Source organism: Setaria italica, chromosome I (assembly GCF_000263155.2).
Source record: "Setaria italica strain Yugu1 chromosome I, Setaria_italica_v2.0, whole genome shotgun sequence".
In the NCBI taxonomy this organism is placed as follows: domain Eukaryota; kingdom Viridiplantae; phylum Streptophyta; class Magnoliopsida; order Poales; family Poaceae; genus Setaria; species Setaria italica.
In genome coordinates, this window is record NC_028450.1 from 30,744,271 (window position 1) to 30,772,029 (window position 27,759).

The window sequence follows — 27,759 nt, forward strand, 5'->3', positions numbered from 1 at the left end:
GTCGATGTAAAAGGATAGTAGTCATTGCATTACTAATTATGTCCAAATAACTTTTAATTAAGGGATCATTAATGATTTTATTTATATTTACTATTATGGGGTTAGTGATGGAATATTGCGGTTTTACAAATGACAAATGATAATGCCAATGACAAATAACTACATAATATTACTAGTATGATATTTCATTTAGGTTGAACTACATAATATATATATATATATATATATATATATGTGCATCATTGATTATATTTTATATTTATATTTTGTTGATAATTAAAAATTATTACTAGATATAAATATTTTATATAATATGTCTTGAAAATTGTATATGTTGCTATTTCTGTGATGAGGTGGTTGATTATTTTTACTATACCTTCATCCCTATCCATGACAAGGGAGTGAACATATATAGTTACTATGCCATGCTTTTTGCAACCGAAGCAGGCGTTGGTGATGAAGAATGCCCGGGACCGGAAAATGGCAACAACTCCAGCAAGCCCAGAATCAACAAGCAGAAAAGTACTCTGACATCTACGACAAGCTGGTGAACTTCGTGAACCCCTGCACCCTCGACGAGGAGATCATTATCCAGTTGAAATCGTGCTGATGAAGTATGAAGCGGCAGCACTAGCACCGAGGAGACCAATGTACGTGTTATGGATGAGGCTGGGTTGACCAATGCCACCAAGACCGAGGATGGCAAGGTTGTTGGAGCCAACATCTGGTCGCACCGAGGGAGGAAGGGACAAAATATAGCCAAATAAATTCTTCTCGCGTAGAAAATTTAGACATTAAAATTGTCTGCATATGCAATTCAATGAAAAATGCATCAATGAGATTGTTTTACTTCAAATGGTTCTGTTGTTAGATTGAGAAATTCTAATTTGTCAGTTTCATATTTTTGTCCTTGCAAATTGGCATTAGAATTTGTGAGATTAGGGATAACACTACCGTCATCAGATTCAGAGTTGATTATACTGATATTGGCATGGAGTAATGGTAGTCTAATAGAAAAAACATTCATACTGAAAGAGTTACAATTACAAGAAGAATCAATCTCAAGAACACTTAGTCAACATTTTAAGAGTGTGACCCTCAAAAAAAACATTTTAAGAGTGTGAAATAGTGATCAAATAAAAGATTGGAGCCAACCTACATGCAACCTCACATATTGTCATAGAATTACATCTTTCTTTTGAGATAAATGCAGCAATCATAAACTTCTTGAAAACAAAACCTAGATTCCTGCTGATAAAAATTGCATTGAAGAGACTAAAGAGATCGTCTTGCACTCATCCCACTTGGTGCCAAGAGGAAAGAAGTAGTGCAAATGTTCTTCTAACTATCATAGTAGTCTGTGTCTGAAAGATAACTTTGTCTAACCCGCAAAGCTCTTTCTCGTGCTAAAAGGAAGAGGAATGTCGTGGGAGCATGGCGCGCGGCCCGAATAGGTACTCTGGGCTGAATTAACATGGGCAACCCGACCCTGCATCGGTGGCCCAACCTGCATAGGTGCTCTCAAGAGCCCACAACAACTTTTTAATTAATATATTTTAATATTTGTGTTTTGCAAATATATTTGAAAAATTGTCAATCTACACCTATATAGATATTTAAAATGGCTATAGCCATTTTAACTAACAGAATGTCCCTTGCCGATGTTGTGCTCGTTAATGAGACATTTTCAATACCGTTTTAGTGGTATTATTGAACTAATTTTTATACTAACCTGTCACTTGGCACCTGAAATAACCTCATATTCACATGTGTTGTGTTTTGAACTATATGGCAAAATGGCAAGAAATGCGAAATAAATAGGTGTTTTTTGCATGAGCTTAGTTTGGATCTGGAGTTTGGATGATACAAGGAACCCGCACGAGAAAGAAGAGCACCAGAGGGTCTAAAGACCTCATGGCCTGATCGGCGCAAGAACCCTACGCCGATTGTCTTAGGCTATTTTTGTGCCCAAATGCATCCACACTTGATGATCCATCATTACAAATGACTTAAGGGCAAAGCACGTTATGATTTTGCAAGTTAATCTCATGGTTAAGAAAAGGAAGCTCAAGATTGGAATATCCCGTAGAAGCAGCAGATCTTGTATAGGTTATATCTTCGTCATCCGCACTCCTATTGGGGCCAATTTAGTATCTAAACTACATGGCTCAAAAAGATCTACAATTTTCGTATGGAAGGTTTGGGCGTTTGAGGTCGGCAAGGTGGAGAAATCACGCACGACGATTGGCCTGGCCCTTTCCTCTCCATTCGACGTGCCTTTCATCCCACGGTACCCTTGGGCTATAAATGCCCCCATTCTTTATCCGCATGTGAAATCCATTCATAAGAAGTCGAGGAAATAGAGGGACATGCACTATAGGAAGCTGAGGATTGCTACAGGTCATCGAGGTTGCCTAGGAGATGGCTTAGGCTAGACCCTAGCCGTCATGATCGTCCCTCCATAGTGAAGCCATGGTGGAATTCCACAGCCAAACCTTGGATTGATCAAGGCATATGTTTATTCAATGGTGATAGCAATCTATTATGATATCCACATTGATCTACTTCGATACATGTTAATTCATTCATATGTTTAGCTAGCATATGTTCTTAGTAGGATTAGATCTAATTGTAGTGATTAGTCTATGTCTTGCGGATGCATCGTTGTGATGCAAAGGAAATCGGTGTTAATACCCTTGTGTGGTGACAGCATGCGGAAAGAAAAAGGCCTAAAGATTGCATAATGTTGATGACTCTTTATCAAGGTGTAGATGGATTGGTTACTGATTTGGCTGAACTGCAAATAGAAGTCGTTAGACTCATGTTATATTTGGTTGTGTTGGTGTGCTTGGTTCCCAGCCAAACCACCACACTACAGGGCTGGCGTGGCTTTTGGTGGCGAGCAACCAAGCACGCCCGTTATCTCATGTCATGGGAATATATATGATTATTATATTTATCTCATACTGATGTTTCCCTACATATCCAATTTATGGACTACATTAGACAGAACCTTAGCTAGTTCACTATCAATCCACGGATTGATAAATCTTGAATGGAATACTCTAAGAAAAAAGCTACAATTAATTCATACACTTGTCGTTCACAAATTAGCGTGCTAACTCCCACCTACAACCGTCACCTTACAGATAATTCAATTGGCATTATGTCCATTCTCTGCATAGACACACGACGCATCTTTTAAAAAAAATCATAGATTTTCCATATTAATTCGGACGAAGATAAACTTTATACGAAAACTATAGAGCTTGACGAGATCTATAACTTAATAGTCAAAACCTTTTTCATTTGGAGCCATCTTGATGCCCAAATAATAGATACATTATTCAGATCTAAAATTTAGATACGAACATTGTATTGATTATTTGGGCACAAAAATGGATTCAAATAAAAACATTTTGAAAAATAAAGTTGTAGATTATATCTAGTCCTTAAATTTTAATATAATTTTATCTCTATACAAAGTCATATAAAAAACTTATGAGTTTTTTAAAATATGTTGTGCTGGAGAATGGGTGACTTATCTGATCGCTAGCACAGTATGTATTAGAAAAAAAAAGTAACTTTTTCATATGATTTCCTTTGAACATAAAAACTTTTCCAGGCTTCCATCCGTCCGCTCCGTAGTTCAACACATCATTGCACTGTAAAAACAAAAGGATTTTTCGTACCTGAACACCAGCAACTCAGGAGTGCGCTACCAGAAAAAGTTAGGCAACAAATCAGAAGAGTGGAGGACGAAAGTGGGCAGAACTTAATGACGGAAAATAAACCTCGAACGGCATTATCTATCGCACCTTTACTTGAGAGGAAAAGGACAAAAGCCTTTAGTAGTGAGCAAGCACAACCATTCCCATAGCTCTCCACTTGCACCTGATATTTCCATCGGTTTCCTTGATTATTACATACATTATTTCATGCTGACGCCCTTTACGCTCATGCGACATCAAGCCGACGGCACTACCAAGTAAGTACAAGGAGAGAGCCTGACGGAAGGCCAGGAACAAAAAGGCTATCGCGTTGGCTTGCTCAGCGGCTGCAAAATACGCCCAGGCAAATGTGGCCCGTTGGATCAAATGCACAAAATGGACACCTTTTCCCACTTCCAACCGAGTCTGCTTCTCGCTCAGGTCGGATTGAACCAGCGGCCCCCGGCACCGTTCGCGTGCCCATTCCCGTGGATTCCTGCACCGTTGGGTGCGATCGGGGATGCGGGGATGCGCGGGGACGGCAGGCCAACTGCCATTGAAGGAGGCGGGGGCGAGGAGAATAAGCCAGGGATGTGCGAGAGAGAGGGGCCACCCAAGAGATGGCTGCCACCTTTCCTTTGCTGGATCGCTTTGATCTGTCTTAAACTATGCTCGTGGATGTTTGCGAGCGCCTCGAGCTCATCGAATGACAATGATTCGACACCAACACCGTAGAGTGGAGCATGCCGAGCCATCTCTTCTTGGAGTGAAGTTTCAAGTGTCCGAATGTATTGCTGAAAAAAATGGTGACAGATCAGTAAACATGGTGCAGCAGCAGTAGTATTAAGGAAAAAAACAAGAAAAATATGATGAATTTGTTCATCACAATGCATAGCATGGACCCTTACAGAGTTTCCAAGTTTTGTAAGTAGCACATAGTGGCGGAAGGAACATGTGTCTATGACATAGATACCAAAACAGGTCAGAGATTTCAAAACCACCACAAAATTACAGGTCAACAATGTTGTGGTCAGTTATGTCCACTGAGTTCTGCTGAGTATTTAATTACATCAATTAAAACAATGCAAGATTCATTTTCAAAAACAACTGGCATACTATTTGGCGTACATATCTAAAAATCAATGTGCTGAATACAGGTAACACCATTCCATGTATATCAAATAGTTGGTGGACAAGTCCCCCAAATGTATGATGCCGTTGACTACATCTTTTGTGACAACAAAATATCCTAAGGAAATAATCTCCATTTTTTAACAAGGCATTTGAGACAATAGTCAATGTAGATATAAGTATAGAACAAACAATTGTGCAAACATTAGAAAATAGCAAGGTGGAAAACGTGGCAAACTTCCAGTTTCGACTGCATCCCATCAATGTAAGCTTCACATCGACTAATTTGCTCTTCTTTTTCCTTTTTTTCTCCCTCAGTTTGCCCAACTGTCTGTGTCAGCCTTCTCACTTCATTCTCAAGTGATTTCCGAATCTCTTCACGAGTCTGTGTTTCAGCTGCATAACGTTTTAATTCATCGTCAAACCTTTTCCTTGAAGCTTCAGCATTCTTCAGCCGTTCTGCTAATGTGATTTTCTCCTTTGTCACTTTCTGGAGCACATAACACATTAGTTGTTTGGAAATGTGTAGCAAATAATATTGGTATCATTTGAAATGTAAACAATTACATGAAGGTAATGATAGCTATAATATATAATAGGAAAGAAAGTAAAAAAATGCTTCTCATAAATGATAAATCCATAAAATATCTATAATCGTCATGATTAGCTTTTAGCAACATAAAGAATCTGCAATAAACCTCTAGAATAAATCAGTAAAACAGCTTGTACCAAATTATGTACAGACACCAACACATAGAAGTTGACTTAACACAAAATTGTAATTCTTCTTTAAGAACGGCAAAAATCCGCAGTCGAGCAGAGTACAACCACTAACCATCATAGGTCTAGAAGATCACAGGGCAAGTCTGAAGTAAACATCAATACAGATAGATTCCATGGCACACATTTTAGGATACTTGAAAGAGAGTAGAAAACCAATTACTCCAGCAAACAATGCCTCAGCGTTAGCATATGCAACATGATATATGGATATTGAACCAAATTGTCATTGGTCCTCTCAACATGAACCAAGATCGAAGAGGAGCGAATATGAAAGGAAGAACTACTACCAAATGGCTTGCTACAACACATCATGCATTATTCACAATTCCATTGATAGTTATATAAACACAATCACCTCAATTATCTTTGCGCAACAGATGACCAATGTGACCAAAAAGGAGCTCCTCAAGGCAAATAATGTATCATTATCAAGATATGCATCTTTATGATATCGGACACATACATGCAACAATTTATGTAGGAGTGATAAATTCCAAAACCACCTCGCGCGCACACGCACACTCGCTCACACACGCATGCTCGCGCGCGCGCACACACTACCCCACCCCTAAATCCCAACCCAAAACCAACAAACAAGCATTTTCTTTCGTTTATCATTTTTCCACAACACTCAGCAATGAATTTCCATTGAAAATAGCTTTATTCTGAAAATCGAGAGCTAAAGTGCGCAAGTTCCTACCCAGGATAGCTGCATATCAACCAGCTAAGGGTGACTTTCCAACATTGCTTCTGGAAACTCAGAAAGCAGATGGTAAGTAACCAACAAAAAGGTACAGATGTACTTCTACATTTTCTTAAAACAGCGAGTGCACTTTTATCCTACATCTTGACCTTGGTAAAAGCTTCGCATATTAGATACAAGACTCCAGGTCGAGGTGTACAGACATATTAGCATAACTGAATAGCACATATCTACAGTATCAAACTACAATGGTAACCAAAGCCCAAAGAGAAAAGGCATTAAGCAACAACATAAGACGTACTTACGGCAAGGAGGCGATTAAAAGCATTTATTTCGAGAATTTGTATCATAATCAACCTATCAATTAATGACAATAAACACCACAGACAAACAGTTTGTTTTGATCAGCATAAACACATTTTGGCACACAAATATTGCTTAGGGTTACTAGAACTTCTACCTTTAATTCTTCACGTTTCTGTGCTTTCACCATGGAGAGTTGTGACTCTGCATCATTAAGACGAACTTGAAGATTCTTCTTTTCAGCAGAGAGCTTAGCAATTTGCTCATCTTTCTCTGATCGCACCCATTCCAATTGACTCTCAATCTCTCGCATCTGATCGGACAGCGTCTTCTTCTCGCGAGTGAAACGATCCCTCTCAGCTTTTAGCTCAGACTACAGCAAATGAGGAAATCAATAATTGTTAGGCTAACAAACAAACACGAACAACAGGATTAACAATTGGATCACACCAGATAAATACCCTTAGATGGCCAATAGTTGCCTCCGATTCAGTTAGCCGTTGGTTTAGTGCAATCTTTTCATTGGTGAAATTTGTTTGCTCCATTTCCATGTCCTCACGAAGACGAATATTTTCATCTTCAGTAGTACATATTTGGTGCCAAAGATTTGAACGGTCAGCCTGAGCAACTTCAGCAACTTCACGCAACATGTTCAAAACAGGTCTTGCAATCCCATACTCCTCTTTAACAAGAAATACCAAGACATCCATATCGATGTCAACTGCTCGGCAGTTATCTGATGTATTTGTTGCTCGTTCAACAAGGCCCTTAAGAATTCTATATCTATAATGATCCTCAGAATAGATCTTAAATATGATAGCGTAAAGCATCCGCACAAAGTCTTGAACCTTCGTTTCTGTAGATAGAGATAATACCTCACCAAGCGCAAGGACTGAAGTGAAATCATTTTCTTGGACAGACAAAGGTTCAAACTGCCCATCTAACAGAACTTGTTTGTTCTGTGAATCATTCACAACAGACCCAGACTTTGAACTTGATCTGTAAGAGTGTCTTCTTTCCAGCACCATGGCTACTAATTGTAGGCCAAAGGCCCCTCGCAATAAAGCCCTCTCAAAAACCTGTGCGACTTCAACAAATAATCCAGGTATTGATAACATTTCTATCAATGCAAAAACATCTGATAGATGATTTCTTCCATGCACAGCTTGCTCTTGCCAAGAATACATCCCTTCAGCTGAAAGCCCATCTGTAGAACAAGTACTACACGATGATGTTGATGATAGACAATTGTTTTCAGGCTCACGATCAGAATCGATATCTTTCAATATAGCTTCAGCTACATCTGGTTGGCTTTGAATTGTTTTAGACAAAAAGTCAAGCACACAATCTGGAACTTCAGTTCCCAGATCTTTCAATCTCCATCGAACAGCTCTAACCTTAGGAAAATAAAAACAAAGAAGTTACTAATATGAAAAGTAAGAAGAAGATGCTGAAGAAACAGAAAGTCATGAAGCATGACTGCTAAACATACCGCTAGAGAAAGATGCTGACAATGTGATGCCGCCTTAAGAACATAAGTAATGGCAGTTACAAGAGGCTCATCGTTAGAGTCAGACAATAATTCAAGTGCATGAACAGATGCTTGTTTCCAGATATCACTTTCGAATTCTAACTCAGAAAGGGCACCAAAAACCTGCAATAATTAAAATAAAACATAATCATATCAGGGATGAGTTGTTCGCATGTATTTTACATAAGCTAACGGGCATGATAGCTATCCACCAATACAATCATATTTAAGTCACAAGCTCACGATACAGTGGAATAAATGTATATACATCAGCTACTCATTCCAAAAATAGTGGAAACAATTTATTTTGGAGGATTACTCTAATGTTTTGTAAATTATACCACATAAATTTAGTATCATTGGATATATTTGAAAGGGCTTTCAAACAATGTCAATTTCATGGTCATTAACAGTTTAACATAACTACATAAGAGATGTCAACGGTCAAAGTGTAGACTTGGAGACCACCTCAGGTCAAACCATACCCTACATCTTGATAAGGAGGTAGAAGCATTAGAGGAGCTCCAGCGTATACTCTTCCCAAAATCTGTGAAGGTGAACACGTGGAACAAAACACTCCAGCATATAGCAAGCAAGTTGAGTCCTAACCCACAAAAAGCGATCATTCCTACCTAACTTTCCTTGCCCCCTGCTGTTTCCTTCCTGCAGGGATTGCCATGATCAATGGATAAATAAATACTACTTTTCGAAGCACTGGGTGCCAAAACAAGGTTCAAAGTTAAGATGGTGCTTCCCAGCCCCGCCCCCCCCCCCCCCCCCCTCCAGCATGAAGCACTAGGGAATCTTTCCCTGGCATCTCGTAGGACCCCCTTAGACATGTACGCTGGAGCTGCTCTTATAGCAAGTCTTTTTTTTTTCTCGTAACACCAGATGAGCTGTGTATCATTATATTAAAAAAGAAGAAAAGGGTACGAAACCCTTACAGAGAGACACCCACTCAAATCTTACGAGGCAAACTTACTGGTAATCTCAATGAAGGCTCCGCATCTGACTTTTGAAGATGATCTAACAGTGCACAAGCTGCAAGGGAGTGTTCTGAACCATCCACCAACTTTGGTACAAGGGCAATCAAGTCTTGCTGGAGCTGTTTTGGAGCTTTCTCTAGGACAAGTGCAATCTTCTGGACAGCTTGAGGCCGCCTTCGTGGTTCAGGGCATCCATGTGGTACCGCGTTGTCCAATGCCCTCAATGAATTAACAATCAACCCTAAAAGTTCCTCTGATTGCTCTGGCCATTTTGACTGAGAAATTTTTTTGGAAGGATAGTACATTAATTAAAGGAAATGTGATGATAAGGTTAAAAATAAGAAACCTTAAATCTTACCCTGGAAGCCTGCTCGGGGCCTTCATCTGCTGGCAAATCTGTAGCGGATGTTTCCGGAGGAAAACAAGAATGTTCTTGATTATTTGCAGTAATCTCATTTGTAGCCAAATCTGCATCTCGTACTGTAGGACTATCTCGAATATTATCACTATTAGGTTCCGTAATCGCACAGACATTACTACATGCACTTTCTGTTAGTTCACCTTCAACACTAAGCTCTGGTGGAGAGCTTGCTGATGAACCACTTTCTTCTGAAGGCTGGCAACACTCAACCATTATATCTAGAAGCAAATCTATGATAGCCTGCTTCAAGGCACTAACCCCCATCAGCAGACTAATGAGACTTGTGGAGCTTGAATCACACTTCGAAGCATCTTTCTTTCCACCATTCTTGGTGGATACTTTGGTCGGAAGAAGCATACGCTTAACTTTTGCTGGGTTATCCAGATAAACACGCAGGCCAGTAAGGAACCCAGCAATCGCACTAGCATCTGTTAGAATTTTCTCCTTTAAAGTAACCTGCGGTTGAGTATAGTTATCTCCGTATGTAAGAGAAAATCCAGCTCTTAAGAGGAGGTTCCGGAACATATCTTCCTCATCACCACTCATATCTTCGCTATCTTCAGAATCAATGAGTTCATCAGGATCTGTCGACAATTCATCCTGATCGTCATCTGAAGCCCAAACCTGCTAGACAAGTTAATTATAAGCCCAATAAAAAAGAGCACTGTCTACCATATGAGCACATCACCATATCACTTCCAAAAATGTGCCATGAACAAAAATGATTTCGCTGTCAACGTGTCACATAGTAAGGACTATAACTCATGAACAGCTACAACTTACATACAAATATCATGCTATCAACCATAAATCCTTCAACGGTCAGAAGATAAAGTCTATTTACTCAACAATAATTAACTAATCCTGCACATATGGTCATCTTCTGAAGAAAACCCTAGGGCATCCGTTCGAAAGAAAGGGTCATAGGACATACCATCGCTTTCAGTGAACTACCAGATAAATGCAGGCATCATTGCAATAATCAACCAGAAATGTTACCTATCGGCCATAGCTAGGCCAGCGTAGCCCTCAGTAGCAACAAGCACAAAATGTGTAACTAAAACACTAACAAAAGGGCCAAGGGATGCATGTTTCAACATAGATGGCTGCTGTCCACAGGAATCTCATTAAACAATGCAGTTCATTCATTCCCATGATTAAAAAAATTTGATGGGTTCATAGGACTCTTAACAACGGTGAACATGATATCTTAAACTGCAATCTGACCAATGTACAGTTACAATGCTCAAACTATTTTCATTGGCATATGATGTATAGAACCAATAAAATTCTTAATCAACTGCTTCACTAAACTTCCCTCCATCGATGCATTAACAAGAGAAAATAGACAAGACGCGAAGAAAAAGTAAATGAAATCTCACCTCAAGATCAGAGAAATCAAACCATGGGCAACAATCTATGATTTCACAAGTAAAAATAACAGTGTCCCGAACAAGGAAGCCAGCATCAGTATCAAGCATGTCTGAAATCTTCATAAACTGGAGAACTGAATTGTTCCATGTTTTCGTGCAGATTGAAGATTCCTTGCACACAGTTTTTGCAGAATTCTTCTGGTTAACTATAGCCATCTTATAGTGCACCCAGAAGTTCTTATCAGGATCATACCCAGATGACTGGTCACTCTCCAAGTATATGCATATCGTATCAAACGACTCATATACACCTGCAAGTTGCGACGAGGTAAACACAAAGTATGGGTTTGGTACAGCTGTAAGTTATGAAAGTAACTAAATCTACTTTACCTATCCGCAGCTCACAACCCCCAGCCTGAAAAAACTTGCTAAAAATCTTTCTGGTCTCCATAATCTCCTTAAAGGACAAGAAATTTTCCACTTTCCATGTAAATGATGGCCGCTTTGGTAAAGCTTCAATCTGACATCCAGAAGTTGAATTGCATATTTCAGAATCTTCATCAATTAGCTCTTGCATAGTTGCTGTTTCCTTCAGAATGAGAACCTCTGCTGAAAACACAACGGTATCCTGTACAAGAAAACCTGCATCCTGATCAAAGAGGCTAGTTAGTGTCACAAATTCGCGCCAGCCCCAATCCTTTGCTGACTTAGAGTAACGATTCTGAGACTCTTTCATGATCGACTTCTCCTCCACTTTCTGGTTGATGACAGAGAGACGATGGCTCACAAAGCAGCTCCATTCAGTAGTTGTATTTCGGGGATCTGTCACTTCCAGAAATACTGATAGGTGGCATGGTGGTTGAGACTGCCCTGGTTGCAGCAACATAAACAAAACCAACTGAAAGAATCAGTACCCAAATTATAAGAATGCCCACATATGAAACGTTAACAAGTAAACATATTCAAAGGCTACTAAAAAGAATGGCCGCAATTTGTAGCGAAACCAAATTCAAACTTCAAATGGACTGAAAAAATTGGGGCTGCCATAGAAATGTGTCAGCAGTAGCAGTTAACATCCCCAAACAAAATTACATACTATGTCTACAACAGTAATTTCAATATGGAGGGAAGGAGCGCCAGGAAGTTTAAGTTGCGGCTGCATTTGAAAACTGTAACTCTACTTGAAAAGACGAATTTAAGATCAATTTGCTAGTTTAGTATAGTGTAATCATGAGTTTTACAATCTTGAGCAAAGTAGGGGATTTAAGAAAACAAAAGGAAAAAACAACATTCACTTCAGTGCTCTATGGACTATGGCTACAGCTACATGAGGGAAAATGTGAATGACACTAGTTAGTGACATCCATTGGTTTTAGGCCACATGAATAAGACTTTATTAACAGGGATAGAGGATGGACAAAATGAGAAATGGACATGATATATTGTTTTGGAAGAGGCCACAGCTACAAGGATAAAAAGTGTGTCTGTCATCCACAAGTACAGACGGCCAGATTTTGAGGACAACTAAGGTGGAGAATTGACAGAATCTGTGCAAGAAGAAAGAAGATAGCTGTAATATTACAATGGATTTTTTTTTATTCTAGAATGGCATGACAAATTCTTGCCAATGTAATCGTTGGTATCTAAGGGGATAACAATTTGTAGAATAAAAAGGATAATCTGTAATGTGGTGTTTATATCAGAGGATTTCCTTGTCAAAAGGATTGGATGAAGTTATTGCCGATGTATCCATTGATTGCCTGATTGGTACACTAACTATTAGCTATTGTTTCTTGGTATAAACTACAAGTATTTATTTTTATGGTGAAATTCCGTAAATTCCAACAAATGGCAAAACTACAGGTGTATGTGTCTGGATTTCACCCTTACAATTCAAGTCCCAATTTAATCAAGCACATCTGACAAATGATTCACAATTTTTCAATCATTTAAGTATATCTAGAAGTTTTGTGCAAACCATTCAGGTGTACACATGCCTAGTTGTCTATGCCAGTTTACCAAGTTTACTTTGTACGCAGTTCAGTGTATGTCAGAATAAAATCCATAAAATTGACTTCAAAGCTACCATATGAATCCGGAGAAGCGTATGTGCTAGTGCTTACCCCGTGGATAAACAATAAGACGGCAATCTCGATTCCCAACTTGAAACCGTCTGCTTTTGATACAAAGACCTGTGACCTTGCGCTTCTTGAGAAGCTCCTTCAGTCTTGTGAAACTCTCAATCCTCCACACAAACTTCCCAAAGTGTCCATCTGACTTCCTAGCTCCAGCACGCCCACCACCAGCACCACCCATTCCCAGAACCAACGGCAAGCTACGAGTGAATGAGTTTGACTCCTTTATCACGTGCACTGAGGCACTGAACACCACAGCTCCATCAACCAGGTATCCACTATCAGCAGCCAAAAACTCATCCATTTTGATGTAATCACCCCACCCAAGGCTGGCATTGTCCGCCCCGAACCGACCATATGAATCCTTGTGGATATGGCTCCCACCAGACTTCTGATTAAGGATCGAAATGCGGAAAAGACACCAGCAGCCACGATCACCATCTGGCACGCCACTCCCTGCACCACTTTGTGGCAATGCCGATGCCGATGACCCAGATGCAACCTGCACAACAGGCTCCTTGCTTTCCAGACAAACTGACAAATGGTCTGCGCCAGAGACATTGCTCTGGTAGATACTAATCCGGAGCCCGCAGTCACTCCCACCAGCGGAGGCAGCGGCAGGGAAGAATGCAGGGCTCATGATCTTCTGCGTGCGGATCATCTCCCGGAAGATGCTGAAATTGAGTACCTTCCAGGTGAACCGGCCGTCAGCATCGGCAAAGGAGGCCGTCTCGGAGAGGACCGATATGTCGGCGGTAATGACGAGCGCGTCATGGGGCTGGAAGAGGAAGGCGGCGGCCGAGGAGGGCGCAAAGTCGCACCAGCCGTGGGAGCGCTTCTTGGAGGAGAATCGGTGCCAGGAATCGCGCCCCAACGACTTGGCGGGATCGGAGGGATGGACGACGGAGAGGCGATAGCTAAGGAAGCAATCCCATTTGGAGGAGGTGGTGGTCGTGGTGGAGGACGACGACGACACCGGGGTTTTGGGGTCGAGGACCTGGAGGTAGAGGGAAAGGTACCCCGGCAGCGCCTGCGAGTCGCCGCGCGGGTAGAGGAGGAGGCGGCAGTCGAAGCCGCCGACCTCGAAGTAGCGGCTGTAGAAGGTGCGGGCGCGGGTGCGGGGGAAGTCCGGGAGGGTCCACCGGCAGGAGGCGGAGGCATCCCCGCGGCGGTCGACGGTGAAAGTCGCGGACGTGGAATCAGACGGAGAAGGGGATGGGTCATCGGTGGTGACCGCCGCGGCGGCGGCGGCGGCGGCGGAAGTGGTGGGCTTCATGGATTGGGGATTTTTGGTTTGTTTTCAGGGGTGGGTTTTCTCCCCCTTTTTTCCTTGGTCTTGGGCAGGCAGGAGCAAGGCTTGGTTGGGGAGGCGAAGAGGGTTGGCGTGCGGTTTATTATTTATTTTCTTTTCATTTCCATCCCTTCCATTTCTTTATTCTTGTTAATCAACAAAATGCCACCTGTGGATGGAATGTCTTGTTTACTGGAATTCACTTTTCACATTTTTTCCTCCTTACCTTTTATATGAATATTAATAACATAGCAATGCTTTTAGCTGCAAGTTGAAATATATTTGGAGAACTTACAAGATTAGTTTACTTTGATGTCTATAAGTTAAAACTACGGTGACACAAGTCTGGCAAAGTGGCGAGTGCGGGTCAAGCCTCTTTTTCTAAATGTCTATGTTAATAGTTCATATTTATGATTTACTAGGACGAATGGTTTTGCATTTTTAATATAACATATCTAAATATTATAAATTTTCATAATAAAAATTTCAATATAATTTGATGAGCAATTTTTAATCCCAGACTATAAGTAAATTTGGCACCTATGCATCATACAAATGAAAAACAACAAACCGATTGATAAACAATTTTTGAAGTTAGATATTGCATGCATTCAATTCACTTCACATGGCACTCCATATGGAAAAAAAACTTCTAACCAACAGCCATATGTCACACTGTCAACAATTTTGTTTTGCCATGTGTTTTTTAAATATCTAAAAGCACGTGGCTGCCCCAAATAAATCCAGAACGTCATCGTAGAAAAGCCAACAATATGTGTCGCTATAGGAAAAAAAAGGATCACTAGGTAGTAAAAAAAAAGAACAGGAAAGTGTATCGAGTAGCCTAGAGTGATACTAAACTATCCTGAACCAAGATTATATTTGTTTAGGCTAGTAACTAAGCTACTAGTTTTGAAATAGCCTTCTTCAATTGCTTTCTATTGTGCTAGGAAGCGAGAAGAATTTGGTAGAAATCAAAACAAACAAGCTCTAGTAATTTCCATGCCCATAAGTCAGTCCAGTCGCAATTAGGGTCTTTGTTAGGATAAATGGTTACAGTGATGGCTTGTCTTTGTGATAGGGTTATTACGGGTTCGAAAACCAACCAATTAATATTCTTTTTGTCAATAATTGTTTTCTAAGGTAAGTAATACATTGCCATGATATTCGATGAATCTAGGAGCGATGCATTATCCACATTGAAGACACACTTGTGTATACCAACTTAGTCCAAGTCTAAGGAATAAATGCCAAGTTGAAAAAATAATATGAGCTTTGGGTTTATAATTTATTTGAGTGTAATAAAATATAAGCAACTAGTGCACATTATGCAATCATGTCATATATCGTGAATCTTTAAAATCTTATTAGGCCATATAGGCACATAACTTTTGACATGCCCTTTCCAAAGCAAAAGACGAAAATACAAGAAGCTAAAACCCTACTATGGGAATGAACATAGCCATGATTTAGTCACCAAAGATGGAGACAATGAAGAATAAAATCAGGATCATAAAGCTGGAGAGAGGAAAAATATCTGACAGTTATTTGTCGATGTGCTTTTAAATTGAGAGAAATTACCAAATGAACATATATCAAATACTTTTTTCTTGATGAAAAATAGCTTAAATAGTCACATATCATTTCTTTCGGGAAGAAGTCCATTTAATACATCCAACAATCCAGTTTTTCTAGTTAGTCCTCTACTAGACAAATTTTTAACTCAATCTACTTCTCTAAGATATTTCAATGGACTCAATCTACCTTCTAATGAGAATTGTCCTTTACTATCTCAATGTACCAATTGAGTTTTTAAGTCCAACTTTAGTGGACAATATAAACACATTAAGGATTTTTTATAATTAGTTTTGTCAGTTAGAGCATCTAATATTAAATTAACTTTGGATATACAAATCTGCGTGAAAAAATAATGGTAAAATCCTATTTTTCTAACATTGGAACAGCATGTCATTTATCACTTCACACAAACTAAACTTCAAATTCAACATATATATATGGAGAAATGAAAAGAAGGTATTAGAAGGTAGAGTGGATCAATTGAAATAGTCTCAGGAGTAAACCGAAGCAAAACTTTGCTAAGAGAACCAAAGGAACAAACTAAAATGAATTTTTTTCCTTCATTTTACGCGTTGCACGTATGAAACTAAACTACTATTTGTACACCAATAATAAAATATTTTGTTCGAATTTTTTTCCTTCGTTTACACATTGGACGTACGAAACTACTATTTGTCCACCAATAAAAAAGAATTATGTTCGATTTTTTTAAAAAAAATTTGTTAAAAAAAATAAAAAAAGTATTGAGCAAGTGGCTCACAAAACTTTGACGAAGATGATTGAATCAACAAGCGGGAAGTAACATGCTATGAAACATAGAGTAAAATAGTGCAAGAGTAACTGAACCGGAACAAACCTGAATTGCCTAGGCATTTCGGGGTTCAGAAATTCAGACGAAACATTAAACAAAACCCGCCTCCACCAGGCGTTTTGTGGGAACCCGTAATTCCGCCAGGAAGACGTAAACCGTTCGGAGGTTTTTGTCCAGGACCCGCAGAATGAAGGGACACTGCCCTCTGCCTGGCCCGCTCTCTCCCTCGTCCCTCCCCTTCTTCCCGCGGCAGCCCGATTTCGTCGCCGTCGGGATCTCATCGCCACCCGCCCAACCCCTGGCGCTGGACTGACGTCGGGTGGAGATCCCACTAGGTTGATTTCTTGATTTGCTGGTAAGAACCTACTTACTTGGAGGGATTGTTTTAATGGTTTGCTTGTTCCCTATCGAATCTTTTGTTGGTGTCCTGCGTGGATCTGAGTCTTGCGTGGTTCCCTGTTATTAACCAATCGAATTCAGTCCAGTCCATCCTAATTCGACCGGGTTCTTCTTCAGCCATGCCCCCACGTTAAAATCCGCCTCCGAGAATTGTGAATAAAGATGTAGTCATACACTTTGAAGGACCATGCTTGAGGGCTTGGTGTATCAGCATTTAGATAAAAAGCTGTAGCAGCGGTCTTATTTTGATGGCATAATAGACTCTGAAAGGTACCGAGGACCTTTGTGGAGTGATGTGGTTGGAAATATCACGCTCCAATGGAATCTCAGCATCTGGTCGGAAAGCCTATATGAGGTCCTGGAAAATAGTCCTACCTGGCAATGTCATTGTCTAACTTTAGCACTAGTGTTTGGTTTCCTGTGTGGTTAAATCATTTTCAAGATTTCTAACAAACATTCAGTTGAGTGAATGTTCTTCGTTTTGATGACAGCACTTAGATATCTCAAACAAGTGTATCCATGAATTATGTTAATCTTAGACCAAGGACCTTTAGAGTATGTTTTCATGGTCCTGTCAATTAAGCTTGCTAGCCTGTAGTGGATGGCCTCATCTGTTCCTTCATTTTGCGTGTTGTGAATTATGTTTGCAGTCATGAGCCATTGGGCGTTGCTGTTTTGAGGTTGGAGAAAATGTTTACGACCACCATTGATAAGTGAACAAGATTACAAACTAGAATCATCTGTGTAACCATATGGATTGGTTATTTATGTCCATCATCTTTAATATGGATGACAAGTTACATACAAGTACAACGCTTCCTTGTGCAGAAGGTGCATGTAGGTTCAACACGTTAAAATATGGTGTTATCTTGTTGGGTTCTGTCATGTAGGTGCAACACGTTAGAATATGATGCTAACTTGTTAGGTTCTGTCCCTTTTGCCTTATGTTTATGTTTTTTTTAAAAAAAAATGCATGCTAATATATCATGCTATCATTTTAGATTCTGTCCCCTGTGCCTTATATTTAAGTAAGTTTCAATTTTTCTACAGTGATTTTGTCCTGCTCGGTTGCAATTTTATTGTTCACAAGTCTTTAAAACCACTTTCAGAGCATTAGTTGAAATGGCAAGCACAGCATGCTTCGTGATTGTTAGTAAGAATGACATCCCAATATATGAGGCTGAAGTTGGATCTGCTCCAAAAGTATGGTTCTTTCAATTCATTCCCTCTACTATTAGTTTCATATCTGTTGAGATTCCTTTATATGATGTTATTATTTATCTCTAGCCATACACTGGAACTCTATTGAATCATTGTTTTTCTTAGAGAAAAAAAATCTACTGTGAGTGCTGTGTATGAGAGGACAGGCGTGCCTTTATCCCATTCACTTTTACATTTAGTTATTCTTGTCATGTTTGCTATGATAATTGTAAACATTATTTGAGATGCTTGCTTACTGCTTAGTTTACATCCCTCTTGCAGAAAGAAGATTTAGCTTATCATCATCAGTTCATTTTGCATGCTGCGCTGGATGTTGTTCAGGACCTTGCATGGACTACCAATGCAATGTGAGTGGTAGATGGTCTTGGTCTGCCATTGGGTTACTTTTACGGTTCTTCTTTGTTTTTGTCTTCACCTGATATTCATTTTGTGCACCTTTTCAGGTTTCTGAAGTCAGTTGATAGATTCAATGACCTTGTTGTGTCTGTTTATGTAACTGCTGGTCATATCCTTCCAGTACCATACATCTGTTTAATAGAAACCTTATCAATTAAAATTCATAAAACAAACTAGCAACCCAAGTTAGATAGCAGTTATTCTATTTGCACAGTTGCGATCAAAATCAACATTACCCCTTGTTGCAAATCATTGAATACTGGCAGAGCAGGGAACATTTGCCTCTCATACTTTATTTATAGTCAGTGCGTGACCATGGTGACATCCATTTCAATCTTTCTTTCGATGTGTTTTTTGCTTCCTTGACGAACATTGTGGCACATACTAGATTTATGTTGCTTCATGACTCACGGAGCGATGATGGAATAAAAAGTTTCTTTCAGGAGGTTCATGAACTTTACATCAAGGTAAACAATCAGTTAGTTATATTCACAGTTATTTGTTATTATGTTTTCATTAGCTTTGATTATCTAGTGGCATCTTTTTCAGAATCAACATTTTGATGAATGTGCAGATTATAAATATCACATTTTTTTCCAGCTGCATCATTCGAAAACTTTTTTTGCAATCCAGTATTCTTCATCTCGTCCTTGTGCTATAATGGAGTTCTCTTTTGTAAATGTTTTTGTGTGCAGATATTCCTCAACCCGCTCTACTTGCCAGGTTCTCGTATAGCGTCCTCCCATTTTGATACCAAGGTCAGGGCTCTTGCAAGGAAATACCTGTAGCATACACTCCGGTGAAGACCTGTTGTGAATTGTGATGGCACCTTTTTTTCTTTTTTTGCATAGCCAAGCTTGTTAGTCACAGACCGATATATGCTGAAATTCTGTATTCCACTATACCAAAACAATGTCGCTCTAGACATTTTTTCCCTCGGATATATTTAATGTAGAGCATTGTACACAACAATTCTTATATTTTAGCTCTTCTCCTTTGTCCAGGACAAGGACTGATATACCCAAAAATGCATTATACGCAGACCAATGTTGCTCTCACACCAAGTCCGTTGAAATGTCTATTTCAGTCTGGACTGTGGTCTCGCTGAAACCCTCCCAGCCCTGTGAACCTTGCCCACTGTGGACTATTCACGTCAGCATGATATATCTACGGCAGAAATGGTGGCGGTGGCGCCTTGCAGCCCTGCGTCGTGCCATCAATTTCAGCTGCCAGTCGAATAATTTCCGCACGGCAGATAAGATCACTTGTAATTAAAACCTCCATTAGTCACTTGCACAGCTTTTACAATCTCTGCACCAACGTCGAGATCTCGCCGATTCACACTGCCACTTAGGCCCAGTAACTCTACCTGTTATGTTTTATGACGATGAAATTCCTTTTACATATGATGAAATTCCCTCACCTCTTTTCTCATAATAATATTATGACGTGTTACCTCCACTGAGACTGCTCTTACCGCACACGGACGTGGAGCCTGTTCAGGATGTGAGCCTGCACTTCTTGCGGCAGCGATCGAACTGCTCTCCCAACCCCGGCAACCGTGCGGCCGTACTCGCCGAGCCCATCAACCACCCATCGACAGGTGCGCCGTGCGACAGTAATGCGCTTGGCCGACCTGTCCTGGGCGCGGCCGATCTCGCTCAATCCGCGGGCAGCCCGGGCTAGCTTATCAGATCGGCACCGGATCCCCGGCGAGATTTCACTGGGGATTTGAGGGCGGCAACACATCACGTTCGCCAGGCACATCAGAACCCAGTCCCAACCACATCGCCACCTCACGAGCCACCACCATTCCTGATCCGGAAGAGAAACATGGGAGCAGCCAAAAAGTTCAGTTCAGGCTCATCTCATCCATTGAGCAAAGAAAAGGGAACAGTAGCGAGTGGCCTCGCCTTTGAGATGCTGTGACGAGATCACCGGCTGATCTCCTTTGAGATGCTGGGGTGAGATCACTCCGGCACGGGCAGGGCTGGGTTGCAGCTCAGGATTGGGTGAGGCGGATGCAAAGCGGGGCCGTGGAAGATTCGTGTGACGGGTGACAAAACATGGCGTCACGAGAAAGAGGGGCGGGGGGACGTCAAGCTCCGATCCCATCAGAATCCAAGTCGCAGTTCGGCGAAGCATGGGGTGTTGGGGGCGTCTGTGCGGGTGGGATATCGCTACTGTCGGGGGGAGATCGGGGAGATCGTTATCTCCCGCGATAAGTACGGGCACTACCTCGCCAATGGCTAGATTAGCGGGTCACGTCAGGGGATTTAATAGCATCGGAAGAAAATACTCGCGATAGATTGGCACATTCGGTGCGTTTTAAATTTTATTACCACTTCTCAAAGCGGATTTTTCATTAAAAAAAGTCCGGGTTTGCAAGTTGCAGCACCTGGATTTCTTTTGAACAAAATATGTGTTTTCGGAATGTCAATTAGTGATGCTACTCGGTACGGACGAGATTCTTTCTTCATGAGATGCCTGGAATAAAGAATAGAAGATCCAAGGATCAGTTCCCTATCATCCATGATCATATTATCTTATGATGAAAAAAGAAACTCTGAACCCAAATACCTAAGCCGTCCGGTAAGGTGAGCACAATTCACTTGTACTTCATCTCATCTTTCTTGGGTTCAAAGCTCTCTAGAATGGTGTGTGGCTTGAAAACAAAAACGACACTGAGCTCCAACGAAATTCACATGCTCCAGCACAAGCGCCAAAACTCGCCTCCACTGACGTCGGTATGAAAGCAGCCGAGCAGAAGCTCTCCGAAAGGGTCTGCCGCTGGGATTTTCACAGATGCTACTTGCCACCACCGACTGTGACTGACGCCAGCTGAAACCCGAGGGCGACACCTCGTCTTGTCCCTCGCCGATCGAGCAAATGATGCTGGCTTTTGACGGGCGGGGAAGATAGGCCGCGCGGGGCGACCCGGGGAGAGGCATGTTGTCACAACAAGATCTTAGCGTTTTCCATGCCAGGATCACCGGAAAAGACCCCTCGTCAAGGTGGCCGTGGAACACCACCACCTGACAGCAGAAGCATCGCGGGCGATTCGGTCCTCCAAATCTCGGGAGTAGACCGCAGTGGGAGTAACTCCACAATGGCGATCGAGCGGGCGGCGGCGGCGGCGGCAGAGGCTCTTTTGCAGACGGAAGCTGGAGTCTGACCTGGCGGGCGGGTAGGATCGCGAGAAGATTGACACCGACGAGATCGTCTGCTTTTGACGATGCGGGCCGGGGCGGCGAGCCGGTGATGGTGAAAAGCTTGTCCGCTGGGTAAAGAGCGCTCGCACGTCCATCTCAGTAATTTTCTCGTCAGCAGTCGCTGGGGAAAAGGAAGACGTGCACTGTGCGTCTGTGCCTGCGTGACGGGTTTGAATGGTCGCGAGTGGCGGAACAGTGCTAGAAAACACATGTATCGATTGTGAACATAGCCGGCATCCGAGGACTATCCCACTGGAAAGCTCAGCATTGTTTGCGATCGTACGCCTGGTCGCGATTGTAACAGTGGTATGAGGATTCACTTTTGTGAGCAGAGGGACTGAAAGCGTGAAAGGGGTCCTTGAGAAAAGTCAGGTGTACACTGTTCAGTGTCTCGCTCTCTCCCTCTCCCTCTCCCTCCCTCCCTCTCCCCCTCTCTCTCTCTCCCTCCCTCTCTGGCTCTCTCTCTCTCGTCCCTCCCTCTCTCTCGTGCTGTTAAGCAGTTGCCGAGACGGAGAAAAAAATGGCCTAACGAAAAGCTCCGCCCTTTTTTGGGTTGAAAGGCTGCCCAACTAGACCGGTAGATTCTCGAGCACCTCCCATCTCCAGAGGAGCTTTGGCTAGAACTGGTAGCACATTGCCGATTTGTGAACGAACGATTCTCTGGCTCCACCACGAAGCAGAGATAATCTCATAGACGTGATCATGTGGAAATACTTAGGGGCCATCATTCGCCTCCATTTGTTATTCTCATTTCCCCGGAGAGTTGCCACTTTTGCCACTCGGTACTAGTCTCTAGGATAGGATCTACGACGCCGCGAAATCCAGTGCCCAGCGCGGTCAAAAGCTGCATCTATGATACTACAAAAAGTTGGCAATGATGCCCACTTCGGATCGGAGCTAGCAGCAAGTCACCAGCAGGCCCTCCCGCCACACAGAGGTGATCCAGGATCGCGGAAGATACTCAAGGAAAGAAAAGAGCCCCCTGACGAACCTTTTTTCAGTTTTCCTCCCCGTCGCCGTTGTCCGAGCGGCCCATTCTACAGGCGCAAGCAATCCTCTCCATTGTTGAAGCTGAACGCCCTTTTTGCGCGTCACGCAGCGTCAAGTTGTCGCGTGGCGAGACGGAGACCTGCTAAAGGACCCGGCGCCTCCTTTCGCGGTCTCCGAACACGGCGATCCGCGCGGGGCCGAGCGATTGCGGCGGATCCCTGGACGGCCTCGTGCTCGTGCCCGTCGTGCACGGCCGGGCTAGCTGCGCCCCGGCTGCCTCTTCTGGCCCGCGCCTAGACGAGCCCGGGAAGCGTCGTCGTCTCTGGCGGCATGGCGCGTCATCGTGGGGACGACGACACGGAGCGCGGGCGTCGTCGTCGTTCAAATCCGGCGCGCTCGATGGCGGCGTTGAAAGCCGTTTCGGATCCGGTGAGCCTGACGTTCTCGAGTTGTATCTAGGCGGCCGGCTAGGCCGTTGGCCTCACGCACCATGCGGTCTAGAGGGCATGCATGTTATCCGCGATTAGGTTGGAAGTGGCGGATGAGATCCCCGGTGCGGTTTCTTCTGGGGTCTAAAGACACACTCATGTCATCTAGATGACGAGATCGACCCACGCACCCAACCGGGATCGACACAAAGATTCGTTCTCACTCGCAAACCACGAGGCGTGTATGCATTCGCATGGCTTGGCAGCGGATGTAAGTACACGTAACATGTCACAAAATCAAGTTAGACTACATAGGCCTTGGTGTGATTTACAGCATTTATTTGTGGTTCACAAAACGTACTGTAAGCGTCTAGAGCAAACCCCCCTCACTCATGCATGTGTGATTAGGCTACCAGATAAAAAGCAGAATTCACTCTTCCATTTTATCTCAACAAAATCAACTAGCATCCGTCCCGTGCCAGTGACGGATCGGAGCGGCGGGGAGACGATGCCAACAAAGACTCGTCAGTCGTCACACATTCCACATGTCACTTACGTCCCGGTGCGTACACGGTGCACATGTACAAAGACAACACGATTCCTCTACCGCTCACTTTCGACGACGACGAGCATAACCTTGCACTGTAGCGATCCATAGCAGAAACGGGGCCTGGCTGCAGCTTTTTTCCATGTCCATGCTATGACCCTGGCCCTCTCCGGAAAAGTGACGCCGGCGCTTTTCTTACTAGTTGCCGATGAACACATACGCATCTGCCGCAAAAGATTTGCACGGGGTGTCGGGGCGATTCGGCGCCGTTCACGTCCGTGGATCGGGAAAGGCGGGTGCAGATGCATGGATGAGGTTTGCGCGCGGCCAGGACGACGGTGGTGATCGTGTGCGTACGTGCTCCATCCATGAACAGCGCTAGCTTTAGGGCTAGTTTGGTAGGGCTCCGGCTCCTCTGAAAACGGCTCCGGCTTTGCTTCCTCCAGTGGAGCGGTTTCTTCAGCTCTGGCTCCTCCTTTTAAAAAAATGTTTGGCAAAACGGCTCTTCCTGTAGGCTCTCCCCAAGGAAGAGGAGGAGGAGCCACTATTTTTGGCTCCTCCTCGGCAGTACAAAAAGGGCTCCGGCTCCGTGGGTGCTCCACTCGCGGAGCCGTTTGTGATGCTGCCCTTTGGTAGGGCTCCAGCAGAAGTCGCGATTGGAGCCGGAGCTGGAGCCCCACCAAACGAGCTCTTACTCTCTCTAACATGTTCTTCGGATCTTTGGAGATGTTGTGCCTGTCAACCCGTGCAATAACAGCTGTACGAAATGTAGCAATGGTTGCACCAAAGAGAGCTGTCGTCATACAACGGAAACATAGGCTAAAGCAATTGCACCTTTGTTTTGTTCACGTTTTGATGTGTTCTGGAGAGGTTTTGTTTGGAAAAAAATCCATTTTACTCCCTCCACCTATTTACTTTGTCCACCCCATCCCCTAACCTATATATTGGCTCAATTTAATCCCTTCACCTATTAATATTGGATCAAATTCCCTAAGAAGGATTTTCATCATAAGCAACTTATGTGGCATGGTTTTGACCGAGTCAATTCACGTTTGAGACCAAACTAAACAGTCTGACATGGACAAGTGCAACGCCATCGAGCCAGAAAAAATGAGCCGAGCTGCATGTCTTCAAATGAAGTACGCACTGACGCCTATCCGTCCGCGCCCACCTTAGCGCACGCCAAGCCGCAAAGTCCATCGCCCACTAGAGCCTGAAACCGATCTTCCAAAACGTTGCTGATGTTTTGTTTCATCAGTTCAGTTTGCACAGATAAAATGCCACCGTATGTTTTAGACAGTGCCCGTGCTGTCCAACGCTCTTGTCGCCATGTTCAAGCGAGCGCAGGTGCACTAGTGCCGGGGCGCCCTCGAAGGCGGCCAACCATTGCCGCAGTCGCAGTCGGAGCTCGCCGCCGCTGCCAAGGTCGAGATCGAGCAACTCATCATTTCCATCCTCAGATGACCCCAGCGTCAGCCGCGTTCGAGACCAGCTTCTCTAGCTCCCAAGTCAAGCCAAACGTTAAGAAGGCCATCGTCGCCGGCACATCATCCAAAAAAGATGCCCAGCCACGTGGTGACGAGCTCTCCACTAGATTCCGATCAACGCAGCCAACACCGCCGACAGCGCCATGCGCGTGCTGGACTGCAGGGCGAGCGAGAGCAAGCGGTGCATGGTTGTCGTCGTCGAGAGCGCCGCCGCTGCAGAGGTGGTGGTGAAGTGGTGATGGACAGGGTGAGCAAAGCAGGCTACCTTCAGCAGCGACACGAGCAGCTCAAGGATCGCCAGTTCGTACCCCTCCCGACGCTGTCGTTCCAGAGGATATCAAAGGATGAGGTGGAGGCCATGGCCGGCAACCTCCGCACGCTCGTGTGGCAAGGCTGCGCTGCCAGGAAGGGCGTCGCGGTCGTCCGGGTGGCTATAGCTTAGGACACGACTGATAGATCGGCTTAATCCGGTGACTCAGCTCTTGCGGTCCTTATCATACTGCTTAGTGACCTCAGACGTGAATTGACTCGATCATAACAATGCCACATAGGCAAATTATGATGGAAATATTGCTTAGGGGGTAATTTGATCCAGAATTAATAGGTGAAGAGATAATTGAGCCAACATATAGGTTAAGGGGTGAGGTGGACAAAGTAAATAGGCTGGAGGGAGTAAAATGAACTTTTTCCGTTTCATGTTGACTAACCCATCTCAATATTTAACATTTACATGCATTAAGAGTCCGGAGCAGTACCAACCGCTACACTACAGGTCTTTTCATCGAAGGACGCTGAAACCATGTGGAATTGGAGACGTACAAACCGGGCTGCTCTCCTGAATCGCTGACGCGATCCTGTCCTCGTGCAATCCCCGTGGCAGCGGCGCTGCGACCACACTGGGTCCGCCGCACCCCCGCTCTGGCGCTCCCCGTCCCCGGCCGGCCCCCTGGCTAGCGTCTACCTCCATTGATACTGTAGCTGCCGCTCGCAGTCACCGCTTGGTACTGACTCGATCTGGCACACACACATTGCCCGCTACAGTTACACGGTAGAGATCGACAGAGTACCACGACAGAAATGCAGTACGGTGGCATGTATCCGGTGCCTGGCTGTTACTCCCCGGTAAGATCTCCGGCGCCCGTAAAATCACTCCCGTCCGTCGCTCTAAGAAGCGTGACCTTTTACGCCGCGGCCATAACCGTGACTCTGCGTAACAAGTAAATTTCTTAAACGATTCGATCCGGGGATTCTGTTCGAAACAAGCCCATGTCCAAATCGGGACCAGTTTGGCTGCGACGACGGATCATCTTTCCCCCCGGCGCGTCTTGCTCCGTCGGAATCGCAAATATTTCCCGCACCCGCTAGGATGGGACGGGAGAAGCCCGAGTCAGAGACGTTACTACGCGGCCAACGAGCGGCGGACACGGCGATCGACCAATCGACCTCCTCGCCTTGGCGTAACCTGTGTTGGCGACTTGGCGTAGTGCCAAGACGGTGCTGATCGCTTGTGATCAGCGTGAGCCGTGAGCGCGTAGGCCGCGCGGCGCCAGCATCCCAACCAACAACCGGTACGGTGATGCCCGGAGACCTGGACGGAGCAACGCGCGGGGGGTGGGTGCCATTAGTGCAGCAGCCAAGCGACGCCGCAGTACGGTCACCACCGCCGCGCGGCACGGCAGCGGCAGCCAGCCAGCAGGCAGGCAGGCAGAGGCATCGGATCCTCACCCCGGCTCTGCCGCCGCGAGTTCCGACGCGGCGCGGTGGCCGGCTGGCCGGACCTGTACCCGCCAGCGAAATCCCGGAGGAAACGGACGCCGGAAGCGTGGGCGTGGGCGAGGGTAAAAAAAAAAAAAGGATGGATGCTGTTCCGTGCCGTGCCCACTGTACCCACAAGCGAAATCCGGAGCGCGGTGCGGTCCGGTGGCTAGCGCCTAGCGAGGTGGCTAGCATGCCTGCCAAGTGGAGCAGCGCCTACGCCACTTGGCTAGCGCTACGGGCTATACGGCCGCGCGCGCCCCGTTTTCTTTCCCTTTCCTCGCTCGAAACGGCTAGGCTCTGTCATCTACAGGAGCGAAAGGCAGGGCTAGGAGGGGCAGCTTTTCACCAAAAGAGAAAGAGGGGACGCTCCCCCGGCTGGCCTCGCTCACGTTGTCGCGTACAACTGTGCGAGTAGGGCGGGGCACACAGAGAGGGTGTGAGAGATCGTGTGCGCCTGTGGCGCTAGTCACGCAGTAGAGACCTACACGAGCGTGGCGCAGTAGCCTGGCGTGGCAGCGCTGCCCTCCGGCTCCGCCCTCTTTATAAACAGAGGAGGGTAGGCGAG

General features: G+C 44.2%; 2 protein-coding genes across 3 annotated transcripts; one reads left to right on the top strand and one right to left on the bottom strand.

The window, feature by feature from the left end:
- Positions 1-3,785: 3,785 nt before the first annotated feature.
- LOC101753552 lies at positions 3,786-14,430 on the bottom strand. The gene is made up of 10 exons (XM_004953037.2): positions 13,065-14,430; positions 11,332-11,811; positions 10,951-11,252; positions 9,506-10,192; positions 9,144-9,422; positions 8,123-8,284; positions 7,092-8,027; positions 6,788-7,003; positions 5,071-5,331; positions 3,786-4,504 (listed from the first exon to the last, which is right to left on the bottom strand). The coding sequence occupies exons 1-10, from the start codon at positions 14,350-14,352 to the stop codon at positions 4,148-4,150; spliced, it is 4,968 nt and encodes a 1,655-aa protein (XP_004953094.1). The 5' UTR covers positions 14,353-14,430; the 3' UTR covers positions 3,786-4,147.
- Positions 14,431-16,929: 2,499 nt separating this feature from the next.
- Positions 16,930-19,813, top strand: LOC101754238 (trafficking protein particle complex subunit 2). Of its 2 annotated transcripts, none has more exons than XM_004953039.3 (6): positions 16,930-17,111; positions 18,206-18,358; positions 18,638-18,723; positions 18,820-18,881; positions 19,154-19,239; positions 19,468-19,813. In XM_004953039.3, exons 2-6 carry the CDS (start codon positions 18,278-18,280, stop codon positions 19,558-19,560), a joined length of 408 nt encoding a protein of 135 aa, XP_004953096.1. In that variant the 5' UTR covers positions 16,930-17,111; positions 18,206-18,277; the 3' UTR covers positions 19,561-19,813. The 2 variants fall into 2 exon arrangements, with proteins under 2 accessions (XP_004953096.1, XP_004953095.1); XM_004953038.3 differs by having other exon boundaries at positions 16,932-17,111; positions 18,265-18,358.
- Positions 19,814-27,759: the final 7,946 nt, after the last annotated feature.